The 20,178-nt window shown below is 39.0% G+C and overlaps 1 protein-coding gene across 4 annotated transcripts in view; it reads left to right on the top strand.

Moving 5' to 3' along the window:
- LOC148104379 (disintegrin and metalloproteinase domain-containing protein 19-like) overlaps positions 1-20,178 on the top strand; it is a 58,011-nt gene that overhangs the window by 20,188 nt on the left and 17,645 nt on the right. For 3 of the 4 annotated variants that reach the window (XM_087837760.1, XM_087837759.1, XM_087837761.1), the window contains exons 3-13: positions 2,075-2,258; positions 3,833-3,898; positions 4,569-4,640; positions 4,939-5,105; positions 7,844-7,928; positions 9,047-9,189; positions 11,029-11,206; positions 12,951-13,040; positions 13,794-13,989; positions 14,421-14,529; positions 19,282-19,486. In XM_087837760.1, the coding sequence (XP_087693886.1) occupies positions 2,163-2,258; positions 3,833-3,898; positions 4,569-4,640; positions 4,939-5,105; positions 7,844-7,928; positions 9,047-9,189; positions 11,029-11,206; positions 12,951-13,040; positions 13,794-13,989; positions 14,421-14,529; positions 19,282-19,486 (1,407 nt within the window). In that variant the 5' untranslated portion in view covers positions 2,075-2,162. Of the gene's footprint in view, positions 1-2,074; positions 3,205-3,832; positions 3,899-4,568; positions 4,641-4,938; positions 5,106-7,843; positions 7,929-9,046; positions 9,190-11,028; positions 11,207-12,950; positions 13,041-13,793; positions 13,990-14,420; positions 14,530-19,281; positions 19,487-20,178 lie in introns of those variants that run through there. The other variant, XM_087837762.1, reaches the window with a different exon arrangement.

Here is a 20,178-nt window from a genome sequence, read left to right as displayed (position 1 = left end):
AATACTCTAGAAACAACAAGTAACCCTGCAGTGTGAGACCAAAGTGCCTTAATGGGGTGATTTGGTACTATAAGGCAGCTGTCCCCAACCCCCGGGCCAAGGACCAATGCCGGTCCATGAGTCGTTTGGTACCGGGCCGCAAATGTTGAGGCTCGGGTGTGAAATATATGGTTTTCAGGGTTTTTATCGTTAACTTGGTTTCCCTGGGTCTTTCCCATGTTGTAGTTGTGTGTCTTATTTTAAAAGAAATATTTGCATGTTACCATAGCAACCAGAGAGCATTAAGGGGCAAGAGGAGGATGTTACTCTCAATGTTGTTGCCGCATTTCAGGAGGACGCTGCTAATGGAGTTACACAATTACACAGTGAATTTGTGGTTATTATTATATTTACAAAATACCACAGTTTTTGCCTTGGTCGTATCATTTTATTTTGTTGTAATTATCCGTGACACCTTAAAGGGCAGTCCGTGAAAATATTGTCTGATGTTAAACCTGTCCGTGCCACAAAAAAGGTTGGGGACTGCTGCTATAAGGTCATTAGCCCTTTAAACCCAAACCTGCAGGACACCGGCCCTCGAGGCCTGGAGTTGGACACTCTTGCTAAAAATGCTAACGGTCACCGTTGACGGGTTAGGGTTTAAAGGGTTAAGATAAGATGGGGACTGATTATTCAGGACCTTGTATGTGAGGAGCAGGATTTTGAATTCAGTTCTGGATTTAACAGGGAGCCAATGAAGAGAAGCCAATATAGGAAAAATCTGCTCTTTCTAGTCCCTGTCAGTACTCCTGCTGCAACATTTCGCATCAACTGAAGGCTTTTCAGGGAGTTTTTAGGAAATCCTGGTAATAATGAATTACAGTAGTCCAACGTAGACTTAATAAATGCATGAACTAGTTTTTAGCGTCACTCTGAGACAGGATATTTCTAATTTTAGAGATGTTGCACAAGTGAAAGAAAGTAGTCCTGCATATTTGTTTAATATGTGCATTGAAGGACATATCCTGGTCAAAAATGACTCCAAGGTTCCTCACAGTGTTACTGGAGGCCAAGGTAATGCCATCAAGAGTAAGAATCTGGTTAGATATCATATTTCTAAGATTAATAATAAGCTTAGTTTTAATCATTTTGAAACATATATCAATCTATTAGATTGGATGTAGTGATACATGTCTGTATTTTAATGTCTGAGTTGGCTGGCAGTTTCACTCACATGTAACTGCTTCACTTCTTGCATGCATTACCTGGCTACAAGCACAAGTTAACTGAGTAGGCTAGTAGCAGGTCAAATTAGCTTAGCCTTAAGAACGATGATGCATCTCCTTTTGTTTGCTGGTAGTATGGTGATGCTTTAGTCTTTAGTCTGGGATGTGATATCCTTCTTTTCCTAAATGGCAAGATTGGAGGGAGGTCTGAAGAGAGCCACAGATACTTCATCCTAATTTGTTCTGCTTCAGGCCGTACTAGTTTATTAATCCTTATTTCCGTGGCTGTGATATGAGCAGCTGTTGTGAAGATATGGCAAATAAAATCCTTTTGGCTACAACAGGGGTCGGCAACCTTTCTGATGATGAGTGCCATCTAAAATATTCTCAAAAGCAAATGTGCTATATCAACCGTTGCATAAACAATAAATTTAATAACGCTGCATATCAACAGTAAAACACTATATAGAGCAACTTTATTGAACTATATTTTTTGACAGATGTTGGCAAAGTGCAGATCAGCTATTTTCAAAAAACACGTTTTTATACATAACAAGAACACCAAAGGAAGTATACAACAGAAAATGCAAATGCTCTTTAAGGTCTCATCACAACAATGACACGAAAAAATAAACTGGGCCTATATGACATTGGTTAATACAGGGATGTACATGTTAATGTGATCCCTTCCCCTGCTTTGCATTTGCCAGTTGTGTTATCTGGAGATCACATTTTGTAACTTTAAGGAGCACACAGGTCTCTGAGTGTTCAGCAGTCAGACTGCTATGGGAGGCAAAACAAGTCTGTATTTTTTGTCTATCTTTGTGCTTCAATTCAAACTGCAACTCTTTTTTCCTCCTTTTACACAGAGGGCTGATATCACTGAATTCTAGTGACACCTACTACCTGGAGCCAATCAGCAGTGTAGATCCAGTCTACCACTCACTGTTGAGTACCATGAAGCTGCCAATTAAGGGTGGAAACTGTTACCACACGCATCACACCACACAGCCCAACCTTATCTCTAATCTGCTCACATCATTTCATTCAAGGGTGAGTCTTCCAGAAATCAGTGGTACACCTTTTCTAAACCAAATTGGGTTGATTAAGTCAAAAATTAAATTAGGTTTATATAGACAGATCTGGAACAGAGAAAAATAATGAATTACTCCCCCAAAAGGGAGAAAGCACAACCAGAATATGTGTAGCCACCTCAAACAGGATTTAAACCAGAAACCTTCTCTCTGTGAGCGAATTTCTAAACCACTCCACCACCATTCAATCTATTTTGTAGCTTTCATGTCTGTGTCAAAGCACTTTCTCTAAAGGTACCACTAGCGTCTATGTTCTCTTGCTAAAAGTATTTACTTATCTGCCTTCACACACAAATGACTTGAGTGACATCTCATTCTTAATCCATAGGGTCTAATAAAATGTTGGCCATCCCTTTGCAGCTATAACAGATTCAGTTCTTCTAGGAAAGCTTTTTACAAGGTTTAGGGGTGTGACACTGATGTTAGACAATAAGGCCTAATTTATTTCAAAGATGTTTCATTGGACTAAGGCCAGGACTCACTGCAGGCAAGTCAAGTTTGTTTGTTTGTTTGTTTGTGATACAACAACAAAGAAAAGAAAGAAAAAACACAATCAAACAAAGCATAAGGAAAACAGGGATATTTTAAATGTAATTCTTCCCTCAAATTGTATCCCACATTCCTTTTAGAAAACAGATTTATAATATTGTCAGGAAGGTTGTATATTGCTTAATACATAATGTGTTCAGTGTAAAAATGAACCAGAAACCAAGAAACTTATGTTCATGATCTTTTTCTATTTCCACACCATCTTTGTGAATCTGTGCTTATGAGTTAATTTGAAAATTCCCAAATAACACGATTTTAGTTTTGCTTAGATTCAATCATATTTTGCTCTTGTCAAACCATGTTGTCTTTTTGTACATTTCTAAAGCTACCATGGAGGTGCTGTGTAGCAGTCAGAGGTAGGACTTAAATACAGGACTCCAATGAAACGGTTTAACTGAGAGAGGCAGAGAGGCAGCTTTTATTTGCTGTGGAAAACTTTAAATGGAACACGGAGACAAGAGTCACTAATACGAGAAATGTGGAATACAGAGACCACACCCCTGCCTCGCACCCCCACTGCCCAATAAGGCCGGGGCTCTGGGTCTCTTCCACAGTGTATGTTATGTTTAGTTTTGTCATCCTCCTGTCAGCCCCAACAGGGCAGTTGGCAGCCTTCAACTGCTTGATCATACGGGGTTAACTGTTGACTGTTGTTGCTATTTCATATAATATAATATAATATAATTGATTGATTCAATATTTTGTTTTTGTTTACTGCTTTAAAGGATCTATTTTAGTGCTGAGCAGTTATATCTTCATCCAGTGTTTTTCCCCATAGTTCACTGTCTAAATATGTATAATATTTTATGTCCTTTTTACACCTTTTCTGCACATTCTTCCACTCTAATGGACTGACAAGTATGTGTCTCTTAACATTTTAGGTATTCCCTATCTCCTATCTTTGTTTGAGAGTGTTTTAGCCCATCAGTTTATGGTACTGTATTTATAAACATGTTGCTCCTTCCTTCTTCTCTTTAATGGCAGGTTAAAAGGAATACCTTGGGTACGACTAAGTACATAGAACTGTACATTGTGGCGGATAATACATTGGTAAGATGACTCACCACCTGCCTTATTCATGCCCAAGCCGATTATTCCTGTGCACAGTCAAACTACTACATTTGTCTGCTGAGATCAAGCTCACACAGCAGGATGGACACTCAGTTCACATACTAAACAATTATGTAATTCAAGATAATATGGCTCTTTTATATGGACAATTCTAAGCTTATCTAGTAGTTGTACTGAGGCAAAAGTAAGTGGAGTTAGTATTTGTCTGCTTAATGTGGGGATAGATTTAGGTTGAATTGCCAGGTGGACGGACTTTCAAATGGTTGTTCTGCAGTAATTAAATACTATGTCTCAATTGAAGTACACTTTGGGCTCCTTCTGCCACATTTAAGGCGACTGGAACACAATTAATTAAAAAAAATACTGACAGTATTCTCGCCAGTATTCTTCTTGATGTTTATTAAAGGGAAAAACACATTTTAGTTGTAAACCACCATCAGCATGATGCCTGTTGTTAAGATTTTACTAAGATCCAGTAGCGTATACAATGTTCAGAGATTCTAAGTTGGGCAAAGTGTTATAAAATATATTTACCAATAAGAAGACTGAAGTCCTCTCCCACTCTAATTGGTATCAGTCGGGATTAATTGTTTCTAAGATGTTTTACATTTTCCCCTCATGGCTAACATTCATTTATGCAATCGTGCAGTTTCAACGGCAGAATCAAGATTATGAAAAGACTAAGGCGAGGATAATGGAAATTGCTAATTATGTGGATAAGGTAAGGATGAGGGCTTCTGCTGTTCACTCCTGTTCTCCAGAGAACAAACAGTTTGATTCAACAAGCTATTGTTGCTGGGTCCACATATATTTCCTTGTCATGTATTAGTTATTTACTTTGAGATAACTTTTATGTTCTAAATCCGTAGTGATTGAAAACACACAAATTACAGTACTTAATATGACTTCACCTGTCAGTAGTTTTAATATTGTGACAGTGACTAGTAATAGTTTTTGGGGTTTTTTATTTGCCATTTGGAAAAATGTAGAAAAATAATATCTGTTGTGTCTATGTTCAGTTCTACAGGGCTCTGAACATCCGTGTGCCTCTCATTGGTCTGGAGGTTTGGACTGAAAGAGATCAGTGCATCATCACAGAGGAGCCAAATGCAACCCTTCGGTCCTTCCTCCAATGGAGACAGAAGCTAAAATCACGCAAGAAGCATGACAATGCCCAGTTGCTTACGTAAGAAACATACCACAGCACTGAGCCAACACCAGACATGTAGAAAACAAAACAAAACTTTCACCTCTGTCTGAAGCATTTTTGTATTTCAAGCAGGAACTTTAAATCATTTTCATACCTGTTGGAATCAAAATAATATTTTTCTTGTCAGTTCACAGCTACCTTTTCAGTGATCAGTTGGAAACAGAGTGGATATGCCGACTGTGGTTTTTCATTAAAAAAAATAGTTATTTTATATAATAGTTAAAAATAATGTTTTAAGTATACCCAATGATTTAACAGTGTGTAAAACCAGTAGCAAGTAGTAACTTGCAGTAATCACTTTCTGAATGACTCTCACATCATTGTGAAGAAATGTTTTACAGTCACTCAGGAAGATTGTGACATTGTGTTAACATACCACTGAATGTCATGATCAGGCTGTGTGCAGGCAGGAGAGGACCCAAACGCAAACTCACGGGAAAACAGGACTGAACTCAAAATACAGCTTTATTGCTGACAGAGGATAAAGGCGATACAAAATAATATGAAACTAAACTGGGAAGGACTAAGGAACTGACTCACGAGGAAACACACGGAGGGGCACACAGTCATGAGGGAGAACACGACACAGAACTGAGGGAGACGCAGACATAAATACACAGAGGGTTAATGAGGGAAGTGGGAGCACACAGGGAACACAGGTGACCTGATAATCATAACAAGACAGGGCAGGAGTAAACGCAACACTGACGGGAGACTGTCAAAGTAAAACAGGAAGTACACAGAGTTTCAGACAGGAGGAGAGAGAGCACGGACATAACGGGCTGGGGAAAACATGGAATAAAACACGAGGGGAAACAAGGGTTCACAGATACACAGAGGGGCACACAGGGGGTAACCAAATAAGGAACATCTTAACTAAACAACCTAGGAACCAAGGCATAAATAAAGAACAAAATACAAAACACATGAAAACTAAGAATACTGGGCCAACATGGCCCAGGACCATGACAACTGAATGCCAAAAATTCAGCTTCTGAATTTCAGCTTCAATAAATTATCTCAAAAATAATTAATGAAATGATTAGCAGCACCTGGCTGTTACTTATCCTTTAAATTCCTGTGTACTCAGTTTTTCACATATATGCCTCTGCATAAGGTCCCGTGAAAACATATTTTGATGACTTTAGTATACAAATTCAGTATCTGGCTTCATTGCTGTCTGCGGAATAAATGCTAAATTTATTTTATGAATCCATTCAAGTGGTTTACATAATAGACATTTGTTCACTTTGTCATATTCTTAGTGATTGTACTTTACATGGACTTGCATGACAGAAAATGTGACCTTTTTTCCATTGACGAGAAGTTTAAAAAAATATTATTTGTTAAAGGTCTATGAAAGAATGTGTGACTTTCTTTTGTCAAATAAGTCAAGAATTGGGGTGGCTGTGAAACTGATTAGGCTCCAATGTTTATCTTTTGTTTATCTGAAGCTGGGTCACAGTGTCAGCAGACTAAGTGGATTATTTGAGAAATTCTTCTTTCCAGCAAGGCTTTACAGTGTTGTGATACAATGCTGCAATGGCAGGAAGTAATATCTCTTATTTCAATCACCTGTAAATTATATTTTTAGTATTCTTAGAATTTACTGCTCCTATCACAAGATTTAGACCAGATTAGAAAACACAAGCAAAACTTTAATCATGATGGAGAGGTGATGGCATCTCTGACCATGTTCAGTCTAATAAATCAGGGAAGTTGAGCAGCATGTCTGAATGTAATACATTTAATTATTACATGGCCTTATTAAGTGGCCTGCCGTCTGTCACTGCCATTTGTGTTTGTGTTTGTGCTGTTTCTGGCACTTGTTACTCAAATTGTAAAATCAATAATATTGGATCACCATTCACGGGGGAAACGCAGTAGTAAGCTGGAAAGTGGACATCTTCGTCTGCTTATGGATTGGCTCATCGCCTCTTTCCTTCCTGATCTACACCTGGTAGATACCTGTTGCCGGACCCAAAGAGCTATTCCAGCTGTCACAGCCCCGTTGCTTGGCACCAGAGAAAGCACCAGGTGATCCAGGAGAGAAGGACAATTGCTGCCTAAGCAAAAACCCTTAGTGGTCCCGTACGTGTCAGGAGTATCGGAACAGTTGAGACACATTTTAAAATTTTTCATTGCCTCATCATAACCTTGGTGTAACACTCCCCCTTTCCCATGTGGTTACTTGGGAAAATGAATTACCCATCCATGCATTATACTGTGAAAGCATCCGATGTAACAGGATTGATCTGTAATTGTTTCACTGAATATCAAGTTCAGGACAATTGTATTAAATCAGTTGCGCTCAACCTCCGTGATGTTTAGACCTGGGCTGATAATTACCATAGTGCCATGTGTCTCTGCACTCACCATTGTATGATGAGCCTCTGGCAGTTGGTTAATGTATAAACTAACAAATGCTTATAAAACAAACAAAAATTTTGCTTCCAATAGAGCAAAAACCTCAAAATAGTAGCAGGAGCAGCACAAATGTTAATTAGAAAAATGTAGACTCGGTGATTAGATGTGCTGATACAGTAGGATCTGTTTTGTTTTGATTATTCAATCAGAGCTTGATTCTGTTTTAGCATGCCAAGAGACCAACTGCATTCAGTGCATCCATTGTGGACCCCGAAGTGAACAGGAAGAAGGTTGAGGTTAAGTCATAATTCACTCTGTTTCTCGTGTTTTTTTTCTCTGTGTGAAAGGGGTGTGACATTCAAGGGGACAACTATCGGCATGGCACCACTGGAGGGGATGTGCAGCCTGGAAAACTCTGGAGGCATCAATGTGGTATGTGGAAATACATTTCTACTTCACAGCTGACATCATTCTGCTTTCTAGCAACAGCTGAATTCAAAAGAAAAACTTGCTGTACTGCTCAGATAGCGAGACAGCCGCTGCTCCTAGCGAAGCCTTTAGTATTTGACTCAAAATAAATGTTATTGATGTACCCCACATATTATTGGGATCACTGCAGTCTGAAATAATGGAATAAAAATCCCAAAAAAGTTTATTCTGTTCACCTGGACGTAGCGTTTTAAGTGGGAGAAACATTTTGTCACTCATCGAAGTGATGATAAATGAGCCACTCAGTCTCAGCTGACTGCAGGTTTCCCTAACCTTTTAAACCATACATACTGACTGAAACTAGTACAACTGGCAAAAAATGGGATATGAGGTCAGTTTCTTCATTAATATGCAAATTGTCATGACCATTTCCGTACCTGGATGACTGAGCATCCATTTAGACACTAGAAAAAAAAATTTCTTTTTTGTTTATCAAGCTGTTGTTAATGGGACATGGACATGCCAACGAATTGAGGCATGTGTAAACCGTGTGTAAATCGTATGTGCGTGTTATGCCTGTTGATGTCTACATTATTTTCTGACATGAAATGTTGAGACAGGAGAAAGTACTGGAGATGGTTCTTTGGTATTAACGAACTGTAATATAGAATTTTTAAAAAAAATCAAGAGCTCTGTGTGTTGTGAATCTTCTAGGCTTAGCACCCCTCTGGCCATGCTGGAAAAACACTCATTTTGTTACTTTAATAAACATATAATTTAATGTATGTTAAAAGTAACAAATTCATTGTTTAAACATGTCAGTTTGAAAAGTTAACAATCAAAAAAATAATATATCACTGAAAAAGGAACACAAATTTAGACAATCAGTCAAACAAATACAAATTTATAACCAGGAGTTTTGAGATACAACATACAAATCCACAGTTCAACTTTTAACTTAGATGCACTAAAATCATTTTAATAGACATAACAATAACCATAATAACCTGGCCCAACCATGAAGTCAGCTTACTCTGACACACCCATATTAAATTAGTTTGAACATATTGTTGATAGACTGCATCACATAAGTGACAGCTCCTTTTGTTATTCCTCTACAGGACCACTCAGAGCTGTCCATTGGTGCTGCAGCCACCATGGCCCACGAGATTGGCCACAACTTTGGGATGAGCCATGACCATGACAGCTGCTGTGTGGAGGCCACTGCTGATCAAGGAGGCTGTGTGATGGCCGCTGCCACTGGGTTAGCCACGAGCTCTGCACAAGACTAAAGAAACATCCTAGTCACCCTCAGATGTTGTTACTAACACCTTGATTTCAACTCAAGTCAATTTTATTTATATAGCACTACAACAGCAATTCCCTCAAGGTTCCTTATAAAGACCCTACAATAATATAGTAAACATGACAAGGACATGGCAACAACGAAAGGAAAAAACCTTTTAACAGGAAGAAATGTTTGATAGAACCAAGCAGCCATAACACACTGACACATTACATCACTTGACACATGAAAAACAGTTTTAGCTGCTGAAATACTAGCATGGCTGTTTAACAAACTATTCCCTTGATAATTTTTTATTAGATTTTTATATTTTGCCTTTGAATTTGTTTTTCTTGTGTTGTCCTGTAAATAGGTACTACAAATCCGAATGAAGGAAAACACGTATTTGTGTGAAAGACTTTGTTCCTTGATAAACATGATACAATATAACATACTGACATAATACAATACAATATCAGACAGAAAGCGTAGAATCAAACTATCATGTAAGCTTTTCACGGTTTACAATAAGTAGCAGTGGCTATAGTGGAGCTAAACTGAAACCTAAGGATTGCTTTCCTCCAGCACTGTCTAAGACAGGGGTCTCAAACTCGCGGCCCGGGGGCCATTTGCAGCCCACGTCACCCCTACTTGCAGCCCGCATATTGAGGTGAAGAAATATATATATAAAAATATATTATTAAAAAAAATGATTTAACATGAAGGCAATATGAGCAGTGTTACAGTGTGACAGTGTATGGACAGTGTAGTCCGTGCTGCAGGGAGAATGTGTGGGACTGCCCCTCCCTTTGTGTGTGTGTGTGTGTGTGAGTGCGAGGCACGGAGGAAAAGGAGAGTTGAAAAGTACAAGTTGCTACTGGCGAGAAACAGAAGATGAAAGCATGTAAATATAATAATAACCACTGCAGCAAGTGTAGAGTGCCTGACGAGCCCAGTTGTAAGTAAACTGTTAAGACTCGTCTATACACTGTGTTTGTGTTTTCCAATAACATTCAGTCATAGGTTTTTTTTTGTCATATTTAAAATAAACAAAAACACTACATTTTTGGAAATATTTGTGGACTTTTCCTCTGATAAAATGACAGTGCCAGCAGTGGCCCCCAGCTCCTCTGAGTTTGAGATCCCTGGTCTGTCAGCTTATACACGTGACTAGTTTACAAAGGAAGTGGCTTAAAAGTCTAGGCAAGAGCTGATGGCTTGGGGAAGTCAATAGCTGAGAAGGCTATGGGATTAAGATAAGTGCAGAACTGTTCTAGAGTCAGTGCATCTTCTTTATATATCACCTTGATGATTATGATGACCATGGATTTGGCCTCTAGATGAGCATCTATGTTGAGAAGAGGGAGGTAGCTGAATAGTACTTGGAAGGTGTTTTGCCCACGCACGCTTTTTCCTTCTTTTTTTCTTACACATATGTCCAAGATTACTGCGGTGTGTACATTCAATATTAATGCTTTCTGTGATGAGAGCAGGGATAGTAAAGAGCCATGTTTAAGCCTAACTGCAAAATATATTTAAAAAATTCATCATTCACAGCTTCACCTTTGTTTTTTTATCTTTGAAAAAAAAATAGTTCAAGTTATACAAAGCAGTAACACACCGCTCATTTAGAACCTGTGACCTCTGTGTCTCTCACATTCTCTCTCTCTCCCTCTGCTAATTGCTAATGACTTAAATAGTATATCAGTCAAAATACTTACAGATTGAATAATTGTAAAATGTACAAATGCATGCATAACATTGATATTTTGTTTACTTTCTGTTCAATGTAAATAATATGATAATGTCCCTGTCCAGGCACCCATTCCCTCGAGTCTTCAGTTACTGCAGCAAACGTGATTTGGACCGCTATTTCCAGAAGGGAGGGGGCATGTGCTTATATAACATTCCCAACATGAACGATCTGGTGGGGGGCAAGAAGTGTGGCAACGGCTTTGTGGAGGACGGAGAAGAGTGTGATTGTGGAGAACCAGATGTGAGGACAAGTATTCAATTTGAACTTATATTAACTTCCCCTACCAGATAAAAAGGGCATTAAAGCAATAAAGCAGAGGTGGGAAACTCCAGGCCTCAAGGGCTGGTGTCCTGTAGGTTGCAGATATATCACCCTGGGTCAATACACCTGCATCGAATGATTTGTTCATTACCAGGCCTCTGGAGAACTTCATGACATGTTGTGGAGGTCATTTAGCCATTTGAATCAGCTGTGTTGGATCAAGGACGCATCTAAAACCTGCAGGACACAGGCCTGACCCCTGCAATAAAGTAATGCATTATGTTTAATTCTCGTAAGTTAAATAACTTTTTTGATGCTCATTTACTTTTTGTAAAAGCTTTAAACCTTGGTTATGATTTGCTTGTCCTATTATTTAATTATTTTGCAGACAATTGTCAGCTGATTTTCACACAAAACTTAGCTGAAGAGAAAATATCCAACTTTTGACAAAACCATCTCATCATCATGTCCATTCTGTAGTTTTTTCAGCTTTTAAAAACAGATGAAATGCTATGCTATGTTTTTATAGATACTTGGATTAGATACTCGGAGTTCTCATCTTTGTCGAATGTAGGTTTAAATAAAAGAGAAAAGCCAGAGTATTCTTATTATGAAAATAATGACTTCACATCACTGCATTTCAGATGCATTTATTTACTGTATTGTTTCAAAAAAATTAAACAGCACTTTTTTGAGACTGTGACACGAGGACCACTGCGGTGGCTGTACCTCAGGAGGTAGAGCAGATCATCTACTAATCAGAAGGTTGGTGGGTTAGGTTATCCCTAACCCTAAAGTTGGCATGCCTTGGGCATGAGGCTAACCCCAAGTCTGTTTCCGATGCATCCATTGGAGTAAGGAGTAATGTTAGATAGAAAGCACTTCTGCATAGAAATAGTGCTTGTGTCCATTGTGATTCAGCATACAAGCCTTTGTTAGGGAGCATGGATGTACTGCGATCACTGTTGTTTTCTACTGGTGCCAAAAGCGGTGGTCCACTAACAGTCTTGAAAGAAAATAAGGAGACTTCACACACACTTCTATACTTATTCACCACTTTGTTAGGTACACCTTGCTAGTATGCTAGTACTAATGCAGCTAGTTCATGTTATTCACACCGAATATTGATCCTGTCATCTGAATGTCAAAGTGGAAATCAAGACTCGAGTCCTGATTTCGGTGAGTGGATTAAAAGTGTGTTTTTAAGCCTTCCTTATGTGCAGATAAGATAAGATAAGAAGAACTTTATTTATCCCGAGGGAAATTCTTTTGTCATACACATTGCAGTCACACATTGCTCAACAATTTTGGAGCCGCAACTGCGAAAACCTGTCCCCTCGAGTATCCATTATGTCTTTAGAACAAGGAAAAGCATTTGGTCTGCTGACCTGAGAGAACGAGGCAGGACAAGGCAGCAGCTCAGACAGATACTCTGAACAGAGAAGTGTGTGTGTCTGTGTGTGTGCGCGTGTGTGTGTCTGTGTGTGTGTGTGTGCGTGTAGTTGCTTTTGCTTATTGGTTAAATAGCTCTTTTTACATAACTGAGCTTACTCTGTAAAAATGTGATTAAACATAACCTACAAATCATTTATGAAGTCCGTTTTATTTGAATCACTAAAGTTAAAGCAGAGGTTATTTTATTATTTTATTATTATTGTTTTTTGTTATGTACACTTCAGTGTTTAAACCTTGATATTGTGTGTTATTGTATGATTGTCAACAGGAATGTGAAAACGACTGCTGCAATCCCAATAACTGTACCTTGAAGGAGGAGGTCCAGTGTGCCCATGGAATGTGCTGTGAGGGGTGCAAAGTAAGAGACAACAGCAAGAAAGTGGGGGTGTTTTATAATAAAAATAAGTTATAAATAATATTATTCTATATATTTGTTGTCTTGTGAGTATAATGGTTAACACACTTGCCTTACAAGTGAAGGATTAGTGGTGCAAGATAATCTCATGTACTCCAAGTGCAGGTCCCGAGGTTGGATAGATGGTAGGGCTGTGTCAGGGGATGTGGGTTAAAAATCAGGTCCAAATCAGATGTGCTGGTCCATCCATTGTGACAACAATTTGTTTGTTCTTCTTTATGCGTTTGCATTTTAAACCTAATGGTTTTACTTAAAAACTCTTTTAATACTGTTTTTAGTTTTTCTTCTCATTTAGACTCAAGAGTATTTCATATAAACAATGGCTCAAATAACTATTTGTAATGTGTAAGTGTGCTTTTAGATTTAAACCACCTCCAGGATTTTTTTTTTTACATCAACAATGAACGCACAAAGATATTTTCTAGAAAAAAGCTTTCATAAACCTTCTGTATATTACCTACCCCAATGATGATGGGAGGTAGAGCAGTCATTTGCTTGGGAAAATCTGTTTGCTTTGGGTTAAACGCATCAGAAATCAAATTTGAAGTATTTGTAGGCAGATATTTACACTTTAATCCTTATATGTAGAAGGCTTCAGTGTGCATCATTTTGCTAAGTATCACTAAATTAAAGATGGTTCTCCATGTCTTGTGCTCCTTTCCTCCTTCCTCACCCTCTGTTCCCTATGCGTGTCAGTTGAAGCAGGCGGGTACCATGTGCCGGAGCCCAGCAGGAGCATGTGACCTTCCAGAATACTGCACTGGGGCTTCTCCTTACTGCCCTGCCAACGTTTACCTGCTGGATGGCTCCTCTTGTCAATACGGAATGGCCTACTGCTACAATGGCATGTGCCTCACCCATGAACAGCAGTGCTTGCAGCTCTGGGGCTACGGTAATGAAAATGGTTTTACATGCACTTCATCACCTCCCTCAATATGACATTAATTTACTGCACATGCCTATAAACCACTAAGTCTTTGTTGAAGGTCAATATTTAATAAAACTACAAATGAAATGTCTATACTGTCACCTTACCAAGGTTAGTTAGTTGACATTGTATTCCAACTTATGTTTCCTAAAAGTGATGTCTTCAATTTCTTGTAACTCTTCCGTCTAGTCACCCAAACATCTGTGTTCTCTTCTCAGGAAGTTTAGTACATAGTAAATAGCCCGGTACTTGGAAAGGTCTATTCCTTACTTTCACAAAGCACCAAACATTCACATATCCTTACATTTCTAATGTTACTCAACTTTTGATGTAGTGACTTTTGCCTTTGGGATATTTTGTGAAAATAGAGTTAATTGGGTATGATGTGTTTCCAGGAGCTCAACCGGCCCATGATGTCTGCTTTGAAGATGTCAATGCAGCAGGTAATGATTTTGGAAATTGCGGGAAAGATGAACATGGCACCTATGTGAAGTGTAAGAAAAGGTAAGTGAAGCTTCACATATCAGGTATCACCGCATGTGTTAAATAGCATCAGCTATTTACCGTAGGGTTATCCACACTGATAACAGATACAACTAATATTGGAAATGCTTTTGTTGAACATATCTTTACAGTACTATACTTTGACACATCATGGACCCACACAGCTTTCAAATGTAGTGTAACAGTTTATTTTTAGTGTGTCAAAGAGTCTGATGGATGCAGAAGGAACAACCTGCTGTAACGTTTCCTCAGACAGGCTAGATCCTGCCGAACCTACTCCCCCATCGGGAGGAAATCGGCCACGACCATCTGTTCCTTCCTGACCTATGGACCACCTTGAACTTAAATGGGTGCAAAGCCAGATATGAGGGTAGAAACAGAGTTATGATGAATATTAAGATAAATATTAAAATAAATAGATGAATATAGCAATATAGGTAAAAACGTGTGCAAATATGTCATGGTGTACAAAAGTGACAAGGTGCATCAAAGTGTCATTAATACTGTTCCACATGTGTGGATCTGACCAAAGTGGATGAGTTAAAGAGTCTGATGGCAGCAGAAGGAACGAACTCCTGTAATGTTCCTGCGAGACTGCGAGGTTGAAGGAACCTGTTGCCGAAACTGCTCTTCAGATTGTCAGGTGTGTTATCGAGGGGGTGGGAGTCATTGTCCATGATTGCCAGCGTTCTGTCACTGATCACCTCCTCCTCATGCCAACAACAGACGGATAAAACATATAGAGCAGGCTGCTGCATACATTGAAGGAGCTGAACCTTCGTAAAACGTAAAGCCGGCTCAGACCCTTTTTGTAGGCAGCTCAGTGTCCAATCCAATAATGGCCGTGTCATCATAGGCTTTCTGGAGGAGACAAGTTTCTGTGATGTACTTGAAGTTGGCCGAGTAGATGGTGAAGAGGAAAGGGGACAGAACAATTGATTGGGATGCTCCTATCTTGCTGTTAAGACTCTCTGACACACAGCTCTGCAGTCTCACAAACTGTTGTCTGCCTGTCAGGTAGTCGGTGATCCACTGGACCAGTGGAGCCTCCACCTGCATGTTCTCCAACTTCTCTCAGCAGCCCGGCCTGGATCGTATTAAAGGCACTAGAGAAGTCGAAGAACATTATCCGAACTGTGGTGTTGGGTCTGTCGGGGGAGGAATACCCTCTCTGCAGCAGATGTATCACTGCATCATCCACCCCTAAGTGGGGCTGGTATTAAAGTGCAGAGGGTCTTGCTCATGAGGAGTCTGAGGTGTTCCAGCATAAGCTCTCTGTAACTTTCATAACATGAGAGGTTAGTGTTACAGGGCTGTAGTCATTTAGTTCCCTGGATGACTTTCTTAGGCACTGGGACCACTCGTGATGTTTTCCATAGCACTGGGACTCTCTGCAGGTGCATGCTCAGGTTGTATAGGTGATGAAGTATTCCACACAGCTGGCTAGCACAGGCCTTCAGCATATAGTAGTAGATAGAGCAGTTACTTTAGACTCTAAGACCAGATTGACCAACCTGTGCGCCACCTTGATTGATTACAAGAAAGCCTATGACATAATGCCCCACACATGGATACTAGATTGCATTGAACTTTACAAGGTCAACAGGATCCTTGGACTCTTTAAGAAAGCTGCTGATCTCAAACCTGCACAGCATCTGCTTTAAACACTAAATGTAGTTAAAGATCTTCACTTGTATGTTGATCTGTAATTATTAGAGCTGGACCGTTCCAATATTACGTATCGGTATCAATCCGATATTACGTATCGGTATCGGTCTGATACTGACGTAAATTACTGGAGCGGATATCGGAGAGAAATAAAAAATGTAATCCCATCCATTAAATATCAAAAAAGCACCTCACAAAACTTGCGACATGGCGTAACTTGGCTCATAACTGTAGCACGTCGCAGCAGTGTACCTCACATAATAGAGCGGCTGTGTGTGGTGGGTGGGGGATGGTTCCCTATTTTGTTTTTTGTTTTTTTGCTGGGAGTTTGCAACCCTATTAGTTAGGTTGCTTACTCTTTAAAACACCAGAATAGGGAGGATGGAGTAGGTTTAAGTTCATTAGATTGATCAGTATTGCTGAACTATGAAATATTTTGGGTGCAGTGTATTTTTTGCATACAGGTATTAAAATAATAGCTTTAGTGTTTTTTGTGTTTTTTTTTAACTTGAGTATGAACTTATACAAAAAGCAGCAAGATATTAAAAAACAGTTTTATTGATGAAAAAACACTATATCGGATTCATATCGGTATCGGCAGATATCCAAATTTATGATATCAGTATCCGTATCGGACATAAAACTGGTATCGTGCCATCTCTAGTAATTATTTCACACTGTGTTTTGCTAATAGTGTGTTATTTACCATAAGTGTTCAAAGTCATTCTGTGTAATCAGAGAGGATGTATAACTTTCTCCAGGTCTGAATATAAAATTGTTATATAAAAGTCCAGAGTCTCTGTGTTATCTGAGCATGATGTACAGTATTGCTAACATACAGAAAGCAAAGGTCAGTATCACACTATTTTTGAAGTGCTGGGTGTGTCCATTTTCCGGGATGGGCGTAAGGCAGAGTTGAGAAGAATATTTCTCTCTGAGGGAGCTGCTGGTGCAAATTGTGAGTCCTGCTTGACCCCCTTCAGTACTTCTGGTGTCACTGAAATTATGTTTCTCTCAGTGACACTCTTCAGTTTGCATACCAGCCCCACTTGGGGGTGGACGATGCAGTGATACATCACCATGGTGTTTGGGGTCTGGTGAGTCGGATGGCTATGATGGGAGTGGGCGTGTCCTTACCCTGTGAACCACCATCAGGAACCTCCTGCCATCTGGAAAGAGGTATAGGAGAATCATTTGCAGAAAAGCAGGATGTTAAAAGGGTTCTTCTCACAAACTGTGAGACTGATAATTGGACTGTGCCCCCTCCCCATCCACACAGCCCACACAGCTAATTTAATCCCTCTCTGTGAGTGGACTGCTGATATTTTCCACACAAATTCCTTCAATGTTGTACTGTTTGTGAATTAGTCCTGTTTAAATGTTTCCTACCAGTCTATCTGCTGTAATTCTAATTCCATTTCTATTCAAACATATACATCCATATTGTTCACATTAGATTATTGTTGTAGAGTTTTGTATATTTTCAGCATTACTACTTTTTGTCTAACCTCCTCTCCAAATGACCTTAGTAATATTTCTTTAGAAGGCTCTAAATTCTGCCATTTAGATTCAGATCAGTAAAATCTTCCATCTAGTGTTCTCCTTCCTAATCTCTGCTAGTTTGCTTCCAATAACTTATAAGAGTAATAATAATACCCAAGCGTCTAAATAGTCCATTTGAGATTGACCTCTTTTTTTTATTTAACTACAGAAGAAAAAAAATAACTTCAAAACCTTTACCAGAAAGACACGACATGTTCTATTTGCTCCAGTAGCACTTGATGCGCCTGCAGCTTTCCAGATGCTCCATACTGCTGCTGACTACTGGTTTAGCTCTTCATAGCCAGTATTAATATACATTATGGCGATATGGCAGCCTCGCTTCTGTCAGTCTGCCCCAGGGCAGCTGTGGCTACAACCGTAGCTTGCCTCCACCAGTGTGTGAATGTGAGAGTGAATGAATACTGGCATTGTAAAGCGCTTTGGGTGCCTTGAAAAGCGCTATATAAATCCAATCCATTATTATTATTATTTATATAATTCTTTTAGTCAAGTAGCATTGCTTATTTTCAGTGTGTATAATGTCCAGTATTCAATATCACCCCCAGTCCGTGATATGCGGTCTATCTATCTGATTTAGTTCAGATAAAAAAAAAAAATTAGGTGATTTTTAACATCCAAGTAGATGCTGATATGACAGACTCTGCACTGCATTTTGTCTATTATTAGACTCAACTAGCTTCTATTGAAATGTAAAATAGCCTACCCACCATTTTAATAACATGGACTATTTTAACATAGAAACTGAACATTTAATAGCATTCCTTTGTCTGATCATTTCTTAATAAAATTTAAATTTACAGTAATGGGTTACTGGGAAATGCATTTTATTACAGTTGATGTATTTCTAGAAGTGCTGCATTCCTCCACTGTTACCTTCTTCAATGCCATGTGCTAACAATAGGAGCAATAAGCTACATAGATGATGTTTCCTTTCCATGCTTGGATAACATGTTCTGCCATTTGTTAGATTAGAAAGTAAACAATATTACACATGGTGGAGCTTATTCTTTGGGTTAACTTGTCTATGAACATTATACACTTTCAATACGTAGATATCCACATCATCATAAATTTACAGTGATGAGCAAGTAAAGTTAATCACAAGTACCATTATATCATTTTTTTTTTCAATCCCTCAAGGACATCATTTATTCATAGGTTGTGTCTTAATCTTTATTCCAAATTGTCACATTTAGTATATAACTATGTCCTTTGGTGAAAGACTCTGAGCCTTTCCTCATTTGTTGCTAAAAGAAACTAGTTCTCACCACTACTTCCACTATATTTACTTCCAGTCTGGCCAGGGCTAGTTTTAATGCCATGTACAGAGTTATTCGTCCTACCATATGGCATCCCCCCCTACCATTATATCTCAAGCAGTGGATAATTGATGTATTTTTGAACCCAACTGCGCTACTGTGGCTGTTCATCAACATTCAGAGGTTATTTGAAATGGTTTCTCAGAGGTTAAATGACTGGCCATTGAAAAATTGAGTCTCATGTGCTTGTATCTTTGTTTAGCGATGCCAAGTGTGGGAAGATTCAGTGCCACAGTGCTGCCACGAAGCCAAAAGGCACCAATGCTGTGTCAATTGACACTACCATCAAGACTGGAGGAAGAGAGGTGAAATGTCGTGGCACATACGTCTACAGCACCCAGGATGGCCAGGGTGACCTGCCTGACCCGGGTCTTGTCATGACTGGCACCAAGTGCGGAGAGGGCAAGGTGGGTTCACACCAAGCTGGAATTTTGTGGTCAGGCAAATATTGATTGAAAACATGAAAACTTGATACTTACTGCATGTTGAAGTTGCCCTGTGGCTGGGGCCCTATCCAGATCAGTCAAATGTGGCATGCATGGAGCAGAAATCAACGGATCACTGGGTCATGGTCTGTGGTGTTGCTATTGAGGTGCCAAGCATGCACCCACTTGTCACCACCTAGAGTACCAGAAGCCCAAAACAATAGCAGGATAAGTTGTTTAGTATAACCACAAAAGATTTGGCAAACCACATACTCACTTCTATTCCTTAATACATAGATGTATTTTCCTTAAGAATATGGCAACATTCAAGAAGAAATAAACAGGCTTTCCAACGGTAGAAGATTCATTGCCAAGAAGCATTGTTAGAACAAGGAAATAAGTGTAAATTGCCATATATTTATCAGTTTTAATATAACCTCTTGCCAAATATAAAGTTAAATGTTTAGAGCCAGTTAGTCTGGCCCCAAATGGTCTACACGTTGAGTAATATGGCTTTAATGTCACTTACATGTCTTTGATGTTGGCTTCTGAATTAAACTGAACTAAAATCTTTGTAATTTCGAGATTACACTTTATACCCAGACATAATATAACGGTATTAGGTAATAAATACTTTATTAAATGTTTTAAATGAAATTAACGGGCATTTAAAT

Source organism: Neolamprologus brichardi, chromosome 3, assembly GCF_056152115.1.
Source record: "Neolamprologus brichardi isolate AB-2024 chromosome 3, ASM5615211v1, whole genome shotgun sequence".
Taxonomy (NCBI): Eukaryota; Metazoa; Chordata; class Actinopteri; order Cichliformes; family Cichlidae; genus Neolamprologus; species Neolamprologus brichardi.
This window is presented reverse-complemented; position numbering and strand designations above follow the sequence as displayed.